Here is a 24,295-nt window from a genome sequence, read left to right as displayed (position 1 = left end):
GTCCCTCCAGCCTCCGCCGATGGCTCAACTGTCACCGGTCCAACGAGACCCAAACTTTGCAACACGCTTGAGTAACTGTTTAAAAGAAGGGTGACCAAACGCATAAGTGGCTTCTCAATCCGTAACTACATTTATTTCTAATTTAGTCTTAAAACTCCTGTATGCTTATACTCCCAGTTTATTAATCCCTCCTGACAGTACGAATACTTGCTGCTACAATACTTGCCAAGATGAAAAACAGCCGCCCTATTTTCTGTCACCCTCGAAGGCCCACAGTTCAAGAAAATTAAACACATAGACTTGAAGCCACACCGTATATTTGTAAATAAAATAATTTGACAGAACAAGATTACAAAGTATGAAACGAGCCCTTTCAGGAATTTTTTAAGTACACGAGAAATCGATGTTAAATCCGTTTTGTAAAGTTTAAAACAGATACCACCGAGGGATAGGAGTATTGCCATAAAACTCGCTTCTTTTTTAATGCTTTCTTAAAAAGCTTGGACCATATACATCAGTTCCAGGTGAAAAACCCCCCACGCGCGCGTTGGTTTGGTTACAGCTGCAGGGATCAGTGCGGCATAGTGCAATTTCCATTCACAGATAAAAAGATACTTGAAGTAAGTACAAGAACATTCTGCAAAATACAGGATGTGATCTACCTGTCGGCAATCTCTTCCCACCCCCTAAAAAGTGCTGAAAAGTAAGCACAACATCCAGAAACACAACAAAAAGCACACAAGGAGATGGACTCTTTAACGAGAAAAGTTAATATTTGACAGCTTAAGAGGGAACGATTGCATGAGGAAGAAAATGACTGTTAGTCATTAGAAGGTATGCACAAGGGAGGTTTGTACTTTGATTCCGTAGAAAAACTGAAGCTGACAAGCCTCCATTCCTGAAATATAAATATTGAGTAAGAGAGGTACAAAAAGTAAGCACTATCAACTGAAAGTGCCTTCTCAGAATGGACTGTTTGTCCCGGCTGCAGGTCACCATTCCCTCATCTTTCAAGGAGTAAGTATACGCAGCTACTTAATTCAGCCAGTCTTTGACTCTATAAAATTGTTTACTGCTTATCTGGCAATTTTACAGAATCTTCCTAGTCCCTAGTCTCCATCAGGACACATTTTCCCCTTTAAATGTTTATTTCAGAGTAGATTAAACACTCTTCAGTGCTTTAAAAAAAAAAAAACAACAAACAAACAAAAAACAAACAAACCAAAACCACACACCACAAAAAAAAACCCTTGTTTTTAGAAACTGCCCAAGCTAAAAACATTAATGCAATTTTCACCTGAAGCAATGTTATCGCAGACTATTGATGCGGAGTGTCTCCCCTAAAGATGCTAAGTGCATCCTTAGTCACCAGAAATCTCATGGAGGGCTACAGCTTTGAAGCGTTCTGCTAATTTTTATAAAAAAAAAAAAATTATGACTGACATTTACAGCGTACAGAATGGGAGACTAGTGCAATATGCAGCATTGATTGTTTATTCAATAAATATTTAACCCAATTATTGCCAACCAAGGCAAACAGTGCAGAAATTGTCATTTAAAGAGATACAAAAGTTTAACTTTTTTTTTTTGTATAAAGTCAGTTGCTACTATATTCATACAACTATGTCGAAGAGGTTTTTCTGCTTCAAAATCGATGCTACCATTATAAAAATATAGAGACATAGTATTTGGGGGTTTAACACGTCTTTGCAGGTCTAACTTTTACATTTAGATAGGAATATGACATTTCTGTATTCAAGAACTTATTAAAAGTAAAAATGAATACTATGATAGAGACATTTTCTGCACTGACGATTTCACTACAGTTCTTAAATACATCTTTCTTGGTCCTGGGTATACATTTAGAAAGAAATAACTTGCATCTCACATTTAACCTGAGGTCAGCTGTGTAAAAAGGAAAGCCAATTTTATAAGGATACTTGTAGGCTTTTTGTTCACAATAGGTGGTGGTTAAACAAGCCAATAAAACTCTGGGGGGAAAAAAAATAAAAAGAATAATCAAACCAACCTTCTCACCAATGTTTTAAGAAGCAATTTAGTGTCATTTGGGGGAATTATTTCAAAAAAATATGTAGGGCATCACATCCAAATGCTCTATCACCCAACTAAAATTTCAATATGCATTTGCCAAATTTGAAACTTAAGTAACTGTTCCAAAAAGAAAACATATAAATCCCTGTGAAATGTCACCCTGAGCTTCTCATCTCAAAATCCCGACCCGCAACGCAACTCCTGCAAGAAGAACCCCACTGAAGCCCGGGGGAATCTGCAGAGTCTTCGGGTCTGCCTGCACAGGTGAGGACATGAGATTTGGGTCCCCGTCACCCACCACCAGGTGCAGTTATGACCTTGTCAAAGCTCCACTTTGAACACAGCCGTTATTTTCAATAGCACCAACAATCTCTCAGATATCAGCATCAGGCAAATACAGACGACACAGAATAGGTTTGTTTTTCCTGAATCAGCACAATCGGTACAAGGCACTGCTTGGCATAGGAAGTCATAAATAAGAGCAAAACAAGACAATTTCCAAGTTTTGTGACATATAAGTTTGTAAGTTACGTCACATTTCAACTTATTTTATACCGTGGTTAGAAAAACAAGATGGTCTCAGGGATTAGCCAAAAACATCACTGTTCCATGCGTGCTTACAGTTTTCCTCCCCGTATGCAAAAAAACCCACATAACATACCAATATGAAGCATTAGGAAGTATGGGCTGTTAAATTAAGAAAGTACATTTTATTCTCCGATCTTCCACAAAAGTCTAAACTAGACACAACTCAAGTATAAGAAGTTGGAAAATATTCTGATAACATTTGCAACAGTCTATCCCTGCAGAGGAGAGAAAAAACTATTGTCTAGAGAATTCATAGATTGAGGCACATGGCAATTGAAGATATTCAGGCATATTTTATGGCTAGAACAGGATTTTTCTGAGGAACCTCACTACAGACTTCCCCAAAAGCAGCTCCATATGGTTTGAGACACAAATTGCAACACATGGAAAAAACGTTCGGTCCTTAATCGCTACTGTCCTCATCGTCATCATCATCAGATACGTCATTTAAAGATGATTTAGGTGACTGGCTGTAGGAGTCTGATCTAGTGGACTGACAAGCAGTCATCTCCCCCGTAGAAAGAAGATCATAGCAGAAGTCGCAAATTCGCACAGGCTTGGAAGACTGGCTGGGGAGGAGAAACCTCTTTTCCGAGCAAGGCCCGCAGACAACAAAGCCGCACTTGCGACAGTGGTGACGACGGTTGACGGGCGTAAATTTTGCTTTCTGACAGCGCATGCACACAGTGGCTTCCGAGTCTGGTACCCAGACAGCTGCGTGTTCATTGCTAGGAGTCTTCCCGCTTTTGGAAAGCAAATCGGAAACACACTTGTTTATGTGGTTCATCCACTCGGACTTCTCCGTAGCGGTGGCAGCGTAAACCGCGAAAGACTTGGTTGGTGTCTTGATAAGCCACCCATTCCGTAAGTCTCCCTCGTCCTGGATGGAATCGATAGTGACGTTTTCCAGCGGGATTATGTGCTGTTTATTGTATTTCTTCTTCTGGATGACAATGTTACCATAAACAAGAATGTCATTGAAGAGGAAGAACTGTCTCGCTTTGGGCTTCTTCCTACACAGCTTTGTCAGTACTCCCTCTCCGATCAGAACACGACCAGGAATAGTCAGGGGTTGACCGGCTGCTCCAAAGCAGTTTTCCACTATACTTATTCTTCTAGTATTTGCCTCGCTGTTTGCCAAGCGATCCACCATCTTTCACAAGTATCCTAAAATTAGGAAAAAAAAAAAAGTCTATTGTTAGAACAGGACTGATTCAACAGCAGCCTTCCCCAAGGAAGGTACCAACCCCGCATTTCTTAAAATATCTCACAGAACCTGCTGGCTCAGAGGCACCAACTTGGGCTAGATTTAAATAAGTATTAACACCTAAGAATTTTTAGCAGCCGATTAGTCTTTTTTTTCAAAAGCAAAAATGTTCCATCCAGCTGACAGCTATCTTTATCACACAACCGGCACCTACAGCGCTGCTCTTCGAGAGCCTCCGGCAACAGGCTGGGAGGCTTCCTCTCTAGTAAGGTTACTGCATCCCGGTTCAGTGCTCATATTTCTCTGTATATCTTCCTGCACCTGCTTGCTGGATGGCAAAAGAAAGTTATCATCCATCATTCCAAGTTCTAATACTGACAGAAATATCACCTCAGTTGAGCAGCGTGGAGACCCACGTTGACACGAGAAACGAAAGTTATATAATTGACATTCACACAGGAAATCACCATACCCAAACTCAGTATTGCTCTTTATTCAGTACGTAAACCTTCAATCACGGGCCAAAACTGTGAACTAGAAACATTTTGTACAGGCCACAGCTTGCACACGCACCCCCACCTGCTTTGATGACAAACTGTTGAGCCAGGAGCAGGGAGAAGAGCCGTGGCTGGTGACCCATCGCCTGCTTGTGCCTGCCTTCTTCTGGCAGGGGCCCCACAGTCCCTCCCTCCAGGACCCACATCTGCATCCACCACGATCAGGTGATGTATGCAGGCAGCCCAGCACAGAGGACACCTCACACCACCCAACTGCTTCTGAGAAAGATTAAGTGACCTGCACCAGCTGAAAGTTTAGGCAAGAAGGCTTTGTGTCTCAGGAACGTATGTTCCAATTACAGATCCATCCCCAAGTAGCAAATAAGATTTACCCTTGTAAGGGTAAGATTCCTAAGGCATCCAACGGGGAACTGAAAATAAGAAGTCACTATACTGATTCATACCTTAGCAAACCACCCTTCAGCCTATCTTTTACCCTAAAGCTTCCCAGGCAGAAGTCAGGCAGAGGGAACTACTGCCAGTCTGATCCAGATCTGCTCCCAGCGAGCTCCTCCTGAGCACAGCCATGAACTTCAACCCTGTGCTTGATGGAGCAGTGAGACAGAGATGATTCAAGAGGGCAGACCTGTCTCTCAGCAGGCAGAAGACAGCTCTCCTTTGTCTGCCTTTCCAGCCGCCGCGGGGCTGATGCTCACAACACCCTTTGGTACAACCACTGCTTTGAACAGGCCTGAGGGAGAGCAAACGCTCCTACAAACAAAAATACCTGCGCTTCCCAACACAATCCCAGTTTGGGAAGTCATCTACATTCACCTATCTTCTCTTTTAGATCTGCACTGCCTCCCATCAATACAGTGTCAGCCTATAACCAAGATGAAACTGGGCTGAAACAAGGCTCAAACTCACACACTCTGCCATAACCTGGACCAGTCAATCTTCCTCCTACAAACCAAACCTCCAATACTGCCTTATAAAATTGGGATGAAACTTCTGGACAGAAATTTGATGGCAGAAAAACCTCACATCGGGCCTCATCTAAGTAAGTGTGTTACCTGTGATTACACAAATCCACGTGCCCAACGTTAAGTGTGATTAAAAAATAACTTATAAGTTACTGCTTTGAAAGTTTCATTAGTTTCACACTAAAACAGTTTGACAAGCGGGCTCGCTCAGATATAACTAAACTGACTTCTTTTTTTTCCTTTAAGCTCTGCCCATAACATTATCTTTTATCAGAAGTCTGACACTGAAGACAGAAGAATCTATTAAAGATATTACTCAGCACTACTTTTGCATTTTCTTTATGAGCCTTACAGCACTAGTTACAATACACGAGTATCATGTTAACCAGTTTTACGGTTAGTGGAATTACAAAGCCACCAAATCTGAAATTATTTTGATCTGCACAAGGTTAAGACAAACTGCCTTATAAAAAGGGTTCAAGAGCTTTAATTGTGCTGCATCAAGGCACACAAGCGAGTACACCTATGCTATTTCTACCAGGTGCCAGTCAAAAAAAAAAAAAAAAGGCTGACCTTCTCCATTACCCTCTCCAGTGGCTCCCCATTTCACCAGTTAGAAAGTATTTTCTTAACAGCAAGCTTAAGTCATCTTTGCTGCAAAACAAAGTTTTCTTTTAGTTCTTCAATCAGAATAACCATCACTACTTTCTTCATTAAGCTTTCTGAGAGAAGACTGGTAGCCCAAGTGGAAAAAAAAAAAAAAAAACACCAAACCCCTCTGTTATTTCCATCTCCTTTATCAGCCCTACTTTTCTGAACCATTATTCTTGTCAAGGTTCTCAAAGCTTTGTCCACCATTTCCTCAAAGAGATGCCCACAAGTGGGGCATCTTTACTAAACCCCTAAGTCCTTCTGCAACACCAAACTCAGGGCAATAGAGTTCTGCTTTGCTTCCTTTTGTGGCAATACCAATTTGTGATACCCGCCCCGCTCCCCGCTTCCTCGTGCCATTAAAAAAAGCGTCACAGTGAATTAGATCAGGGTTGATCAAGTTGAGAACTAAACAGAAAGTTCTAGGGCTCAGGTTGGCAGGACAGCTGCAGTGGAGGGAGACGACGGAGGGATGGGAAGGGAGGTACTCGGACAATGCCTTGCATAAAGTACACTGGCTTAAACTGATGAGTAAACAGAAGCACTATGGTATTATTTTTTCTCCCAGGGAACAGCAGAAGACTCAAATTACATCAATACGATTTTTTTTTTTGATGCTATAAATATGCATATCCAAAGTGCATATTGCACTTTCAATAGACACCTTATTTCTCTCAAGCATTCAGGACACACTCCCTTTACATGTTTTATTCAGCATTAAGATCTAGCCACCTTTTTTTTTTTCCTTCCTTTTTTGTTGTTGGGGTTTTTTTGTTTGTTTGGGGGTTTTTTTGGTTGTGTTTTGTTGTTTTTTTTTTAAAAATATATACCTTCCAACTACCTCCTACCCCATGGCAAGGAGGCACAACGCTGGCACTTGGGAGGGAGTTTTTCAGGCAAGTGGCTGGCTTCACTTCCACTATAGCCTTCTCTAATGGAGAGATGCCACTCCACAGAAACAATACTTGGGACAAGCCAACAGCATCTATCTACCAATGATAAAGTACTAAGGAGGGAATGCAAAAGATAAACTAGGAACTTTTTGATGTGTATTTGCTGTAGTCCTAGGCTCAAAGATCAAATTCAGGTGTCTGACTCCGAAAAGCAGGATTTGAAATGTCGGTTAACTGCCATTAACTGCCATAACCATTCCTACCTAACAACATACTAGCGATAAACAGCCTTCACAAGTGCCCAAACCGAGCCAACAGCTGCTTTGGAGTTAGAAAGCAAAGAGTCAGTCACAGGGTCAGTGTAAAGTTATCCAGTAATCCCATGTTCCCTGTGAAGCGGGGAAGGAAGTCTGTCAGCAGAGTGCAAAGGGGATAGACCAGAAGAATATGCTTTTCTGCGGGTACAAATCAACACGTCCTACTTCTAAACTTACACTTTTATATGTATTATCTGTAAATTACAGCAAGTTAATTGCTTTTGCTAAGTCCACAGGGGGGAAACCGCCCTAAAAACAATCCACAGTCATACTGATGAGTTCCAGCGAAGCAAGCTCTTGGTGTGAAGTTAGAGCGACCTGTAGGAAGCACTCCCTGCTCCGCAGCTCCAGCCACGGCTCTCTGCACTCCCTGCCAATAAACAGCAAACTGGGATCAAGGTCACCACCAAAGCTTTCAAAATACAAGTCACTGGAAGAAGAAAACAGGGGGAGAAAAGGCTAAAGGTTTTAATTAACTGTTCTCTAGGACGACCTAAGAGAAAACAACTCTAACCAGGATCATTTAATAATCAGCATGGCTTGAAACCAAGATACATGACTCCGGAACTTGTGATGGAGACTGTACTTTCAGCTTGTGAAAATAATCACTTTCTGGACTTAAAGCAAGAATCCACAGCAAGTTAAGGACTATTAAGAAAGACAAGATAATCGCATCTCTTCTAGAGTGAAACTTCTGTCTATAATGTTCAGTAAATTCTTACCCACCAGCCCCAATTAAGGTCATAAAAGCCACAGATTGCTGATGGATTATTCCACCTTTCCACAGCAAGAATTTTATTTTCCCACACTAATAGATTAGACTTTTTTAAAATAAGCCCTCCGACACTTTTCTCATAAGGTGTTAGACAACTAAAAATTAAAAATCCATCTAATGCTCATTCACCTTCAACAGCCTTTTCTGAGAAAGGAAGGAATTTCAGAAATAGATGAGAAACTACCTAGAAAGTATCATGATTACAAATAATAATGAAACATGAATAAAATAGACTAGGAATACAAAAGAGAAGCCATCTCTAAGTCACAGGGGCTAAAGTTAGGACAAGAGGTGCACCTCCTTCTCACGAGCACACAGACCGAGGAGCCGTTAATTTGCAATATTGTCCAGACGCACAAAGGAACTTTCATCCCCAAGATGTCACGGTCCAAAAGCTATGCAAGGTTATCAATTACCAGTCTTTTAAAATCACAATTTTTTCTTAAAGCATATTCAGATACATTGCAAAAGATAACAGATCGTACCCTGGAACTGGGTGGCAACTTCCTGCCCTGTGCCAGCTAAAATCTTTCCTCTGAAGTTTCCACTGTTGGCCACTATGAGCAGCAGATGCTGGATTACTGTCCTCAAGATGCAGGATCTCAAGACCTGATCAAACAAAGCAATTCCCAATTGATGGCAAATTGCTGAAAACACATTCCAAATCTTCCCCAAAACAAGCGAGGAATAAACCAGAACCGTGGGCTTCAAAATGACAGGCTAGACAGCTCCACTTAAGGGGAGAGTGGGAGCATCTTATACTCAGTCTCGGTTTATGGATGCTGTGAAGTCAAAAACCTCAAACCTACTGTTCAGACTTACCACATTTGATTCCAGTTTCACACTTTTTGCATACAAACTCCCGAAGGTTCCCCAGGCCCTTATGCAAGGGGGACTCTCCCTCAGGTCCATCACATCACATCCCTTTTCTGTGTCCAGACTGCAGTGTGATACTGGCTGCTAGCCAAAACGTCGCAAAAATAAACAGACCACCTTGTAAGAAAAATCAGCTACACAGAGCTGCACCGCGAGCGGGGTTCAGCAGCCTTTCCCAATAAATACATCTCAACTCCCAAAATGCTGCAATACCTTCAGTTTGTCCTCCTCCTCATGCACATGCTCTCAGTAAGCCCTTTTCATGACGAAGATGCTGGGCAAAGGCTTTCATCTCCATAGCGTAATATGCTATTTAAAGGTGACAAAATATTTCATGACACAGAAAGCCCCAACTCCTCTACCATATGCAGAACTGTCTTTGACACCAAGTTATTTCTACTTTTACTCACAAGAAGCTTCTACAGAAATAACAATTCTGTTATCAAGATATCAAGATCTTCTTGCCCCCCCTATTTCACTCCAGTTTTACATTTGTATCCTGGTGGCGAGAACAGTCATCTTCAAAGTGGGCAAACACAAGATATTCCTGGAACCTTCGAAGAACTAACAAGTTACCCACTTACCTAAAACACAACCCGTGTTGACGAAGTCATGTATTTACTAGTTATTAACATTCCGGACTGCTGCAGCAGGAAAATAGTTCTGTCGGGGTTGCTGTGCACTGACAAGTCACTCCCCACTTCATTGTTTCTTTCTGCCACCGTATCCTGGTGACCAAACCGATGATCTCCCAGGACTCGATGCTTCTACAGGTCTTATTTAAAAACAGTAGAATGTTTATTTTATATGCTAGCTCTGCTCTTGACAGAGACCAGGCTAAACTGCATAGAAGAAGAGCCGTAGTTGAAGACAGACATAAGGAGTCAACTAGAAAGAAAGCAACCTTGACTGAAATAGCTACACCTAATTCAACACCAGCAGAAAAGTCTCCTGCTACTACATCAGCACTGGAGCAGATGGCCTGATCGCCACAGAGCAGAACCATAGATAACACAAAGGTGCTGAGGGGGAGAAAGGAGATGAAAAAAAAGCTATTACGGCATAGTGATACAGCCTGCACACAGCACAAAAACATCTCCTCACCCCAGCTCCGTGCGTACCGCCATCACGACTGCAGGGCGGGCACAAAAGATATGCAGCAGAGGGACACAACCCAAATTCCCAAGTTTCTTCAGCAATACAGCAGCACTGGCAGTGCTCCATTGCTTTCTGGCCTGGGCAAGAACAAGTCTTGTCCAATAACCAGTCCATGCTAACAAGCGTTAATTAATAAGCATCCAGTTTTTAGCATTGTTTTTCTTCAATGCTCCTTCAAGGGAGGAAAACGCTACTAGCCTTGCCATAATTGCCAGTTTATTTATCATCATCTTTACAATTAGCAATTAGGCTGTTAACAGTTACATTTAACACATTGCATTAATACAAACCAGGCAGTCTAGATTTCTCAGAGCCATGGTATCAAGATGCAGGCAGCTCATCCATTACTACTTACGTTCACAGTTAAGGTGACAGCTTTAAAGGAAAAAAAAAAAAAAAAAGAAAAAAGGAAAAAGGTGTAGTTAAGCTGTTGGAAAAAGTATAAGAGCTCAAAACTCATCACAGAGGCCCATCCAGTCCTAAAGCGGCAGCAGATCCTGGATGTTTCCAAGCCAGATTCAGTAACACAAGTCCAATTAAAAAAAAAAAAAAAGGTCTCTAATCACAGTATCTGATCACACCATTAGAGTGGATGAAATGAGATCCACGTATTGTTGCAGCAAAGCAGATGTAGAGGACAGAAAAGACTAGGAAATGGAGGAAAACCAAAGGAACAGAAGAAAGAAAAAGAAAGGTAGAAATAGCAGATCTAAATGAAAGAGCATTATACCTTGCCACCCAATGAACTTCTAATTATCTAGCTGTCATACAGAGCCCTTGTTCTTGCACCTGCATTTCCACATACAGACAACACCAGCAACTATATTCCACCATGTACATTCAAAGTAACCCATTTTCCTTCTTGCCTAAGGGTAACATGTTTCATAATAAAAGTTTCTAAACAGAAACTTTTTTGTTCTGTTCAGAGTCACTTAATAAAAGGCAAAAGTTAAAGGTTTTATCATGTCTGACTCCACAACTTGAAGGCTCTGAATTAAATATAGATTTCAAGTGGAACTGAGTCTTGTTTTATGATACTTAATCATATAAGTTAAACATACATGAAAGGCACAGAAGATCAATAAAATTTTTACAAGACAGAAACAAGTAAACTGTAAACCTAAGACGGACAAGGACCATCTGCAGACCAGATCTCATATGCATTAAGTGACTGGTTTGTAAGATGACTCATCTTTTGGATCTACAGAGGAAAACATCACACTCGCCTTAAAAAGAGCTCATCAGGCAGAATCAGTCATTTAGTAGTTATGTATTTATTTTTTTTTAGTAATAGGTTTCAAATAGTTGTTATACATTATATTATCACACCAGACTCATTCAGCTTTCCTCTTGCACTTTACCTATGGAAGGAAGATGCACTAATTTGAATAAACACAAACAAGTTATCCAGAACCCTCATACATCCCTCTGATTCAAAACTCCGAAATGGTAGCATTGCTACATTTTGTGGACAAACTTCCAGCTATGAAGGCATCTCAGTACTGTAATACAGTACGCTAATCTCTATTACTATTCGATGTATTGCTCTTAAGAGCAACACTTGACTTTTTGCACCGCTGCCAAGTAAAACACGGTGTAAATTTCTGAAGTGCAACCTGTTTAAAGAAACTTATCAATGCCTAATGCTTTGAGTTTTAGTGTGGAAAATTGCTGAACTAAACGCATGCACAGCAGGTATTCTAAGTTTCTGACACAGGTTAGAAACCAGCATAAATTTTAAATCTTACTTTGGCCTCACTAGTTCCTCCTCCTCCTACACATCTCCTTCAATACCTACAGATGAGGACACCGTCGCTTGTCCTGAGCGTCTCGCTGTGTCATCTTTGCTGGCAAAATTAAGCTTTCTATGCATTTAGATGTGATTAGCTGTAATCAGAATCCAAGCGCTCATGCAACAGTCAGCACCACCTGTCAAAGGACCATAAAGGTAATGCCAAGAGCTGGATTAAAGATGGTATAGAAATACCAGCAAGAGGTATTTAATTAAACTTAATTTCAACCATCCAGTATGTAGAATAAAATATTGAGGAAAAAGAAGTTTTAAGTATCCACTAACCCATTTACAAATCCATTAATATTTCATTCTGTACTTTACAGTTACTTAAGTACATCTATAACAATTAACTGCAGGATTTTTTCTTTTTTTTGTAATATTCCATTATTCACCAGTTGCTTTTTATGAAACAGTAAAAAGAACAATTTGACCATAAAGTTAAGTGAAATTAAAAGAAATTTCACCTGAAAAATACTACATTGATAGAAGATACGTGTATGACAAACGCTTTCTAAAGGTCTTTATCACTGCTAAGAGCTGGCACAACAGTAGCAACTAAATGCCTGTACTGTGCTTAAAGAGAAATACAGCCTTCTAACTAGAAGTTATCTAATAATTCTCTTCACAAAAGTAATCCCAAAACTGTTGTATTTAACAACCTGTCTTGCTGTTGCTACTGCAACCAGCTGCTAAGGATGCAGAGGATAATCCTGATGGTATCTGAAAGACAGAGGAGAATCAAGAATGACAAAAAGCTACATCACGATACTGCAAAGAAACAAGGAGGACCAAAATATTAAAGAGATTATATCAAGGTAGAGATGACAGCAGGAAAGGAAGCAATAAGATCCCTCTGAACTTCTTCAGAGCCTTCTTCTGGACAGTCTTTATGCAGAATCAACTATGACTAATCTGGTTAATGGTTGCAGCATTCAGAAAGGTATCGGTAGTGGGACAGAAACTTTAACTTGATTTACAGACAAAAAAAATATTACCTTTTCCTTAAAGCAATTTATGCTGTTGCCTCTTTGCACTATTTTTCACACTCTTACTAATTATTGGCATTTATTAAAGTCAAAAAAGCAGCAAGAGAAAACACCAGAAAATGATAGTGGCAATAACAAGGCTGCTTCGGATTACTTTAAAGAAGCAAAGATGTTTGTGACGTTTTTCATCCAAACACTGTAGAGAAAACAGCGTAAGCATCAATCAGTACTGCACTGGCAGGAAAATAGAACAGATGACACTGTGGACCTCTCCCAAGTCTCATTTCTGTGATTCTCGGTGTAATGTTTTCGACATGAATGTGACCTCTTTATGTTTTTCTTCCCCACTGTGAAGACACAGCTTCCTGCATTGCGCAAGCCTGTGGAGCAATGGCTGTGATGTGGGGAAACACGGATGAGCTAACTCACTCCCTTACTGGTATATCCAGTACGAGCCAGCAGTCTTAACCTTTCCTTTGTCTCAACCTGTTGGCTGACGTTCTAGCGTCGGCCACAGAATCGCAGAAACCATGCTGGAAACACGTTAAAAGCAACCACGTAACTTCATACTGTGCAAACTGTGAATACTCTGCCTTGCCAGTATTTTAGAAATCTTTAGATTATTTCCTCAGTCCTCAGCATTTATCTAGCATTTATTTCCTCAGCAATTGCATTTATCTAGTCAGATGTCACCATAAACCTGTAATTACCATAATAACCCAGACAGATCTGTTCGGGTTTTGTTTTTAAACTGCTGCAAACAACTGTCACAAGTCTAGTCCCACTAAAACTCTTCTTGAAGGTACAACGTAGAAATCCCTATTTTAACTCCCTAACATCTTAGTTTAGTAATTCTTTCAATACATTACAGTTAATTTCAGTATACTCTAATTTCCGACTTACAGGGAAGGATTACCACTTCACTTTAATTGACCAGTTGTGTAAGAACTGCTCGTAGAATGTAAATGACTCTAAATGAAGAACACCAACAATAAAAAAACTTTATTATCAAACCTGCATGGCAAAAGTATTACTCTTCAAATTTGCAATAGCCAGTATCCAACTGAGCGAGGAATGCCTAGAAAGGCCAATGCCATTTTGGGGATGGAGAACATTTCTAGGCAGATCTTTCAAGATGTATGACCTTACATTCCCCCAACCCACTCAGAAGCTGGTTTGGGTAGAGAAAGCTATTTTTAGCAAAAGACGACCTCTTTTGCCAAGCAGAATACGTATTAGCACAGCAAGAGCAGAGCAATGCTGGTTTACTACCCAGGCTGCTCTGCTGAATAGGTCGCACACTGCCTGAGCTGCTGTACACAGGCAAACCCACCCAAGTCCTGCATGTTAGCTTCTCACGAGGTTTGGTATTTAGCACAATTAAGCCTCATCCGGAAAGAGAACACCAATTTGACCTGCTTGTAAACAGAAAGACTAGCTCCCGTGTCCCAGATGAGTTGTAATGCTAAATAATCACAGAGGAGACCCGAGGAAAATAAAGGCACGCAGAAGCGGGCTGTCCCACCAGACGAGTTTGGCCAGTTTGTGGCCCGCCCTGCACCAAGGGTGAGAGGAGCCACCTTGGTCATAACGCCACGTGCCGCCATGCCAGCACCACTGCTCCAAGCGAGAAACTTGTGGCACCCATTAGAGAGACACAGAAATCCAGAACAGTCAAGTCCCAAAGCTGTTCCCACTACCTTCTCCTACTTCTGTTACTGCCAAGCGGGAAAGATGGAAACTGTAACAGTACCACAGGGAAGTACATGATCAGGAGAGCCTCAATCCACTCCTAGACCAACTGGAAACGGTCATGTATCCCTTCTGTCCCCAGCTTCACTGGAAGAAGTCCCTGAATGCCTCTTAGGGGAGAGGAGACCTCACTGCACAAGGCCAGGAGCAACGTTCTTGTAAGAGATCCAGCTTTTTAATGAAATCAGCTGCTTATTACCACTGTCAAGCTTCTATTTATAATAAACCATGGTAGCCGATACTGTTTTTGTCTCCTGGCATGACAGAAACGGAGCTGCTGCTGGAAAGAAATACGCAGTTCTCCATCCCCCACCTGGCAGTCAAGGGTTGGAGCAACAACAAGAGCAACTTCCTAAACTCGTTTCATCTCCGCATCCTTATCCGTCTACGCTCACCAAGCACGGGTACAGGCTTATGCAGCTCTGAACAGCACTTGTGAAACATAGGACCGCTGCCATTTAAACAAGGAAATTCTTAATGCCTTTCAAGATGTGAAAGAGGCGGTAGCCAGCACATGCACGTGGAAACCAGGTAAAGGCTAGAATTAAAAGGAATCTTAAAAAAAAAAAACCACACACCCCAAAAAAACCCACCCAGCACAAAACCACCAAACCACCAAGAAAACCTAAAACCCCACAGCACACAGCCACAATTTGTCACCTGAAAACTTGAGTGCAAACAGAAGTCAACAGGCAGGCCTGACCCACCACGAACAGTGTTTTCAATTTGGCATCAAACTCATGCACAGAAAGCAAGATCCAGGCAGCTATGGGCATATCAAATACCTGCAGCTGGAACAATACTGAAATGGGTGTAAGTAAAAAGGCTGAGGTTTTGTATGTTCATTCATATATATATATATATATATATATATATATATATATATATATATAAAAACTGTGTATTTATAAACTATAACACACATGTGCCTTTTTAAATTAACCAACAAAATTGAAAAAAGCCCAAAATTCAGATCAAATCTTTGCTGTCATGGGCAAATACCCTATTATTTCAACTTGGCACTTGCACGTATTTAGGAGCAGCAGCAGTGGTTAGCTTAGCCTCTGGTGTTAGCAGACTGCATTTTTCAGCTTAACCAAAGCACTGGGAACACACATCAGAATACGGTTTCAAAACCAGCTCCCACAGATCTTGAGCCCAAAAAAGTTCAAGCTTCTTCCAGAGTTCTCCGCAGCTCTGAGTAGCTAAAAGCCACTAGAAGAACAGCAGACAACACACCAAGACCTTAGAAAGGCACCAGAAGAGTCATGGGCGGAGGACAGGAGCCTGGGATGCTGCTCTGGCTGCGGAAGCTCCAGCAGACACAAACCCCACCTGCTGCACCAGTGCCGAAAGGATCACTCGACCAGGCTGCGACAGCAAACACTGGGATAGGTTTTTCTGTTTACAATTTAGTGTTTCCCTACTCCAATTGTTTAGCTGTTTGAAGAGTCTCTCCCAGCAAATGTTATTTTCCAGTTTGGCAGCAGTGACTTACCCCTCCCTTCCAGGCTGGCTGGACAGGCGCCGCTGTGCCCGTCCCATCCCAGGCGAAGGAAGGGCTTAACCGATGACAGCCTGGGGTATCCATCTGGACATCTGGGCTATCAAATAACTTGACATATACAAATATTACTATGCTTAACATTACATGGACACATGGGGAAAAAAAAAAAAAAAAAAAAATCAACCGAAAAGGATCTGACCGATTTCAGAGCAAGCCAGATCCTGCCTTCAGTTTTACCAACCCCGCACAGCCAAGAGAATCCACAGCATCAACATACCTTTTAAATCTTGGAATAGACAGGCTTATTTAAATTCTTTTAGGGAGGGGACACATCACGAGTATAGAATAAAGAGATCCAGATACAACTGTTCTACAAGAAGCATGGCTAAATCCATCTTGCAAGCAGCTCTCCAAAACCAGGTTGGTTGTGTGGCTTGCTGTTGTTACGGATTATTGTTATCTAGAGCACACATGGAGGCAAGTTGCTAACAGCGAGGTAGACCATCTCTCAGTCAACACGAAAAAGAGGATCTGGTCTTCAGTACTGAAATAAGTAGTATTTTCCAGCATGCTTCTTTGCAGCATCTTTAACCGACTAGTAGAGAACATTTACAGAAGGATTTCCGATGTGTACCCCATACACAAGCATACACTAAAAATAGCACCTCCTAGATTTCAGAGCACCTGTGTATTTTAGCATTTGAGAGCTACCAGAACATCTACATGTTCAAACGAGCTTCCTCAAGTTAACAGAATTTTATTTTCCCTTTCTTCATAAGTGCACACCTATGACACCTGACTTGGATCACTGGCTCATGACTTTTTACTACACACAGGTACTTAAAACAGCCAGCGTACAGGAAAAAAAAAAAAAAAAAAAAGAGCTTTCTGTTTTACCTTTTCTTTAGTTTACTTTTATTATCATTACAAGAGAAGCCACTGAATTTTACTAACAGTCCAAAAAGGACTAGACTATGGGTAATTGATTATGAGCATGACAAAGCTACAGAGAGAGTTACCAAGTAGTCAAAGCGATGCAAGAGCCATTAACTTCCTACAAATTACTGCAACACAAAAGGACTTTTGCTTTTAGCCAGACATGTTTTTTTGAACAGAGCAAAGTTTTCCCATGCAGTCTCACAAATTACAAGCACAGCGGCATAACCACATCATCACTATTTCATTTTGTATGATATCAATACTCATTATTTACACATTGTTTGTGTCCTTTGAATTCAGATATCCTGGTATAGGAAAAAAAAGCTGCATGATAAAGAGGTTTCTTTTACCAGCTCAGTAATTCCAAGTATTTCCACAGAACTAAACGCGACACCAGCCAAGTAACAACACTCAAACTCTTCCTCTGACCAGGTGCAACCACCTCAACTTTCTGCTGCTCTTGACCTAAGTTAAGAAATCTCCATTTTAGGAGGCAACCCTAATACTATATTATACTGTAGTACTACTTTCAGGAGGCCAGGCAGCTCAGGGTCAGACAAAGCACTGCTGCAGCACATTTTCAATATTGTAGTAGGAAAACCAGAATATTCAGACATACTTAGTTCCTTAAAATTCTTAACTCCTTTAAAAAAAAAAAAAAAGAAAAAAAAAAAGGAAGCCAAACAATTCAAACAATTTCTACCATTAGTTCACAACCAAAAACAGACCAAGTGCAAGTATGGCTGGCTACAGGGAATCTTTTTCCTACCGTTTAAACCTCCTGAAAGAAGTTGCTCAAATTGGTACCAAAGAACGGCTCAAGCCCCTGTAACCATGCACACAGCAGGGCTGTCATCAGGCTGCAAACCACCAGCCCAGCAGAAACCAGGGGTTTGCAGGCAGCCGAGACACATCTTGGGGCTTGGATTCAAACCGCATGTTGTGATTTTCAGGAAGCTTGACAACACCAAGTGCTGCGATCATGGACCTGTCCCTGTCACCTCCCAGCAATATTTAAAAATACATAGAGCAATTCAATGCTTGCCTTTTCTTAACCAAGGGACATAAACCCTTTTGTATACTAAACAATGCTACCTGGTGACATATGGGTGGACAGTGAAGGTCTAGAAAACCGACATCTGACAGCTATCGACCAAAGCCAAAAGGAAAGCTTTAACAATGATACTGTAAATAGAATTTGCCAGTCTTCAATGTCACTGGCTTTTCAGCCATAACCTGTGTGTTAAAAGGGTGTCTGTGCTGCTAACCTACATCAGAACTGGGGGAGGGGTTAAAAAACAAACAAACAAAAAAAAAAAACCCAACCCACTGTCACACACAGCTTTCAGAACAGAACTACATTGAAAAATCAGTCTCAGAAGTTTTACATTACCAAGTATTGACAGCTAAGTCAGGAGAAATTTAAGGAAAAAATAATAATAATAAAAAAAAAAAAAGAGTCATTTCCTGAAAGAACCCCGTAATCACAGCAGTTTACTGTAGGTGGCCTTCCTGAGAAATGCACTCACTGGCCTTTTTCCCTTTTTACTGCTTGTCAAATGTGTTAGATGCATTTTAAAGTTATATGGAAAGCACTTGGAGTACAGACATTAGAGCACTCAGCACAGCCCAGTCCTCCGAGTGCAATAAACAGCGTCCAGGATACCGCAGGGGCTCGTGGTCCACGTGATTCTCATCCAAACCGTTTTCCTTTGCTCTTGGGCCCCTATTGCCACAGCAAAGATGACACAATCTAGAGGAATCTTTGAAAAGTGCACAAAGGTTTGCACCGAAGTTAACCTGCCCGGCTCACTGTTCCGAGAAAGATGCTATCTGACAACCTGAACAGCAGCGTGTACAGCACACTCTTTAATATTAAATTTGCATTAACAAATTATGTGTACACTTCAGAATTACGGCATGTTCTTTGACATTTGCATCTTTTCCTTTTGCAGAAGGCATACTAAGTACTTAAAAGCAAAACAGTTACCTCTAGATGACATGCTTGAGGTACAAGAGGTATCTGGCAAAAGCTAAAGATGCTGACAGAAAGACACACCACTGTCTCGCAACCCGCCTGTATCTGTTTGAATCAGTAGAGCTTCTCAAGAGATTGCATCTTAACACAGTAACTCACTGGTTGCATGTCATCTTATTACATTCAGGCAGGGGGAACGCAGGGACAACATGCCTGTGTTTGAAATCCTTAACTTTCAATTTATTTTTTCTTCTTTTACACTTACACAAAATCCCCAAATCCTGCTATATTATATACAGAATATAGTTGACACTATTTTATTGTAAAACATAAGAATACAAAGAAAAACAATAGGAAAAAAAGAAAGGTACTTCCTTCAAAATAAATTTTAAAATCTGTAAGTTATCCTTATTATTACTTGGTTAAAAAAAAAAGCACCTTTACATCCAAGGCAGTAGCACTCTCACCTATTTACATAACTTTAGAAAACCAAAGTAAACATATGAGTATATTTTTGACTAGGTAGTACTGAAGTGTCAGGCTGAAAAACATGAAGTGCTCTTCTGTTCAATGACACTTATGCACAATAATATTTATTTTCATAAAAGAAGAATCTTTGTCCTACAACTCTCAGCCAAACGACTTCTCATGCAAGCAGACTCATTTATTTCAACAGAACTACTCCTGTAGCTCAGGATTTGCAGGACTCTACTTGCTAACACAGTTGTAATCTCATTTTATAGCTTATGACAATGCTAAAATAATCTTTAGTATGCTAAACATGTTCTATCACACCTATCTACAGAGTAGCTTTTCACCCCCCTCAACTGTAAAAACAAGTCCTCTGCTAAATCATGAAAACAAAAGTTATTCTGCAACAGCCAGCGTTGCATTTGCTGCATAGGGGAAAAAGTTTAAAATACATGGTTCTACTTCAAAAGCCTATTTTTGCACCTTATTTATTCTCTTTTGGAACAATCCCAATTATCATGTTTCCACCAAATTACTCAATCCTGGGAAGTAGTAAAATATGCATACACAAGCATCATCTATCATTTAAAAAAAAAAAAAAAAAAGAGTCACGAAAATTAAAAGGAAAGGCAAGCTTGACTATTAACTTGCAGCATTTTTAGTGACTTATCTTAACCAAAGAGGGCTAGAGGTGTTCAAGTGAAAGCTTGGAATAAGTCACAAACATACCTTTAGAACTTGAGGCAGTACAGAGCAAGATTTAATTTCTTAATACAAAAATCAAGAAGTTAATTAACTTTCTTGCCTACCAAGAAACTTATCCATCATCAATGTTGGGGTTTCTTTATTTGGCACTGCCCACTAATAAATGGCCTTTAAGAGCAAGAATTTGCACGCTGTTTGTTTGCTCGACCACCACTTCTAGTATTTTAGCTAACAGACACTTTTTCAGAAAATTCTATCTGCAAGTATCAGAAACCTCAACTCTCCCCCACCTACATGCCACACTTTGACCCTGAGCTTTCACTTGAACACCTCTAGCCCTTGTCGGTTAAGGTAAGTCACTAAAAATGCTGTAAGTGCAAGAAAGCCAGGTGTTTGTAACCTGCCTTTATTGCCCTCACTTGGCTCTTGGCAAGGAAGGCGAGACTTGCCAAGCTCCATCATATCATGCCTCACCTGAAACTGCAGTTCCATCTCTCTTTACTGCGCTGACTCAGGAGAGATGAAACTTTCCCGCGTCCACTAACCACAGCGGTGACACCTAAAAGTCACAATGCTGCCTGAATATAACAACCATTTTACCGATAATAATTTTTGTAAAAATATAATGGGCTTCAGCATGTTACAGGTAGATCTTCTGTTCATCCAGGGACACATGTAATACTAGAGTTAAGTCTCAGCCCATAATTTAAAGGAAACAGAATGCAGCTCTTGCTAAATAACGATTTCATCACTGCATCTAACGAAAACTCGCTTCTAGGTGAAAAGACACCGCTCCGATTCTTTTTAGATGACATGACAGAGGAAACTGATCCAGCTTCCCCAGCTCCGAAGTTCTACTCACCGGTTTACTTTTAGCATTTAAGGGATTTCCTCTGCGTGGGTGTCTCTGCAGGGCAAAACTCATACACTCCAAAAGGCACACTGCCAATTTGCACTCAGAAGCAAGAATTTGGGACTCAGGCACACAACACTTCACTTTCACTGCTGTTTTCAACGTAAGTAGCACAGCCCTCATACAACTGGGAAAACGTTATTTAACAAACTCAGCTGATACACATGACATTTAACTACATAAGGATTATTATTCGTCACTTGATTAGCCAACAGCATTTAGATATACGGTTTAACAGCAAAACCACTGCCTTCTGAGCTAAAGAACAATTCCTTTCCACATGTTGACGAGTGCATACAAAGAAAATCATCTGTAGCAGTTCAGCACTGGCTACACTGCCACCTTTAAGTACTCGACATCTTTAAACGGTTCCCTTCTTTCAGCTAGCCATCCCTAAAGTAATTCAATATACAAGCCTTGGAACCCGAAAGCTGAGTATTTAAGTTCTCTTTTTTTTTTTTTCTTTTGCAGGAGAGAAACAGGAATTGGCAGTCTCAGTTCTGAAACCGATTCCCGCCTGGCGGGTTTGATTTTAGGCTCACTTTGCCTGCTGTATTAACCTCTCCTGAGCCGAAGCCGCCACGCACCCCACAGCCTGGGATGTAGCGTTTGTCAAACAAGCGCCAGCCCCTGCGGGAACAACTCCGCACACCCCACAGCCGGGGTCAGGGCTCGAGGATGCTTCTGGAAGCGCTCCCACCAACTCACCCAAAATACGGGCAAAGGAATCAATCCTCCTCATCCCCGGTTAAGGGTGCGACGGGGCGTTTCGGTTATGAAGAACTACTGCGCCGAGGCTTCGTGTCAAGACTTGCGCTACCGCCGCTGCTCTCACGCCAAGGCGGGCTGCTCGGCCGGCTCGCCCCTCGCCTCCTCGCCCTGACCAGCCCTTTTGCCCTCTCTAAACCCCGCTGCCTGGGCTCACGGCATTTCGGGTGAGGCCAGAGGAAAAACATGGGGCTGCCTTCCTCCCCCTCCCAACGCCGCTTTCAGACAACAGCTTTATGTGCCACACGGATCTTCAGCAGAGCAGCCACGTTCCTCTCCAAAATATGCCCATTTCACAGGAGAAAAAAAAAAAAAAACAAAAACACCCAGCACCTTATGTTCGCAGCCGCACCACCCGCGGTTCCGCTGCTTATATACATATATATATATATTTTATTTTTTTTTTTTTACCACAGCAGCAACACTTTTCAGGGACTCGCTCTGAGACCGACAAAGGGGGGTGTTTAAAGCCGCCAAACGAGGCGCTTCCCCGCGGCGAGCGAAGGCTCCGGGGCGGCAGGGCCCGCCGGGGAAGGAAGCGCCCTCCGCCCCGTCCCGTCCCCGGTCACGAGTGGGGGAGTTTCGGGCACTTATGTAACCCCGCGGGGCCGGGGCCGTTGTTGGTTTCCCCCCCCTCGTTTCCGAGGCCCCGCAACTCTCTCAGCGCCCTGGGACAAGCCAGCGCCCGCCCGCCCGCCGCCATCTCCCCTCTCCTCCCCAAGCCCTTCCCGTCCCGCCGCCTGCCTCCCGGCGGGAAGCCGCACCGTCCCAGCCCCACCGCCTCCCGCCGGGAGAGCTCCTTCCCCGCCAGGCAGCCCCTGGCTCCCAACATGGCCGCGGAGAAGCGGCCGGAGCCCCGTCAGGGAAGGGCTCCGCCAGGAAAGTTTCCCTCAACCCTCTCCGACCACCCCGGCGACCGAACACCTCCCGCTTCTCTGCCGAGGAGGCGGCCGGACCCGCACTTCTCACCCGGCGTCGCTCCGCTCCGGCTGCCGCCGCCAGCCCCGCCGCCCTCTCCCCGCTCGGCCGCGGTCATGCACCCCGCCGGCGGGGGACGGGCTCCCGGACACCGCCCGCGCGGGGCGGGGCCGCCGCCATCTTGGGAGGAGTCGCGGGGCGGGAAGGGCTGAGGCGGTGCCGCCGTTCCCTCCGCGGCGGGCGGCTTGGCCGCGGGCAGGGACCCGGGGAGACGCCCTGCGCGGGCCCGGCGCTTCTTAGCCTACGAGTGGCACCTTGTGGAAGAGAGATTCTCAGGACAGGACAGCATTACCTCAGGTTTTCTTTTCAAACCTCCACATTTCCATTCTTCGTGCCCTGTCCCGGGCCCATGTTTTACGTCCACGGTTCCAAGCACGCTCTCCCAGAAGTAAATAAAGATGGTCACGTTTTTCATTGCCTTTCTCTACATAAACCTTTCGTAGCCCGTGGAAGGGAGTTATTAACGTGTTTTGGTTTGAAGAATTGCCAGTCAGCTCGGAGAAGCGACGGCAGGCCTGCTAATAGCACTCCCACCGGGAATACCACACAAGGACCCCCAGTTCTGGGCTCCCTGGTTCAAGGAGGACAGGGAACTGCTGGAAGGGGTACGAATACCTTGTAGCAAAGGGCTACAAATATGATTAAGGGCCTAAAACATCTCTCTTACAAGGAAAGGCTGAGGGACTTGGGTCTTTTTAGTCTGGAGAAGAGAAGACTGAGGGGGGACCTGATCAATGCTTATAAATACTTAAAGGGAGGGTGTCAAGAGGATGGGGCCAGTCTTTTTTCAGTGCTGGCCAGTGACAGGACAAGAGGAAATGGGCACAAACTTGAACATAAGAAGTTCCACCTAAACATGAGGAGGAACTTCTTTACTTTGAGGGTGGCAGAGCCCCGGAACAGGCTGCCCAGAGAGGTGGTGGAGTCTCCGTCTCTGGAGACATTCAAAACCCGCCTGGACACGTTCCTGTGCAACCTGCTCTGCGTGGACCTGCTTTGGCAGGGGGTTGGACTAGATGATCTCCAGAGGTCCCTTCCAACCCCATATCATTCTGTGATTCTCTGTATTGCCATTTTGAGCATCTACGCATTGGGCCATCCAGAGCAGTATTTTCCAAATCTAGCCTGCTGACCATCATTTCACCCACTCCTCCTGAGATTTCAGGAGGCTGATGGGTGCTAGCAGAGCAGGGGGGTGGCAGGGCTGCTCTGGGGAGCTGTGGGGCAGGAGGGAAGGGGACACAGCTTGCCCCATTCTGGCTGTAGCACCGTGTACTGCTCTGGTGCCAAAGTCTGCACACTGGAAAATGGCCCAAGGGTTTTTTTTAAAGAAAGTTGCACTTATGTGCAATACAGCAGGGTTTCATTTTCCAAATTTCATATTATTGGGCAATAACGTGGCTGGCTTTTCTGAGGAAAAGAAATAGAGTAGTTAGGCAGTGGGGCTTTCCAGCGGTAATGGTGAACCCACTGAAGTTTCTGAATTTCTTCTGAATTTTTTTATCC

General features: G+C 42.8%; 1 protein-coding gene across 1 annotated transcript; it reads right to left on the bottom strand.

Annotated features, from left to right (window-relative positions):
- Positions 1 to 301: 301 nt before the first annotated feature.
- On the bottom strand, positions 302 to 22,841 carry PLEKHF2 (pleckstrin homology and FYVE domain containing 2). Its single transcript, XM_074145391.1, has 2 exons — positions 22,781 to 22,841; positions 302 to 3,807 (listed from the first exon to the last, which is right to left on the bottom strand). The coding sequence occupies exon 2, from the start codon at positions 3,791 to 3,793 to the stop codon at positions 3,044 to 3,046; it is 750 nt and encodes a 249-aa protein (XP_074001492.1). The 5' UTR covers positions 3,794 to 3,807; positions 22,781 to 22,841; the 3' UTR covers positions 302 to 3,043.
- Between the last annotated feature and the right edge of the window lie 1,454 nt (positions 22,842 to 24,295).

This window comes from Numenius arquata, chromosome 3 (assembly GCF_964106895.1).
Source record: "Numenius arquata chromosome 3, bNumArq3.hap1.1, whole genome shotgun sequence".
NCBI classification, from domain to species: domain Eukaryota; kingdom Metazoa; phylum Chordata; class Aves; order Charadriiformes; family Scolopacidae; genus Numenius; species Numenius arquata.
Note: the sequence above shows the minus strand (reverse complement) of the source record. Positions and strands in the feature narration are given on the sequence as shown.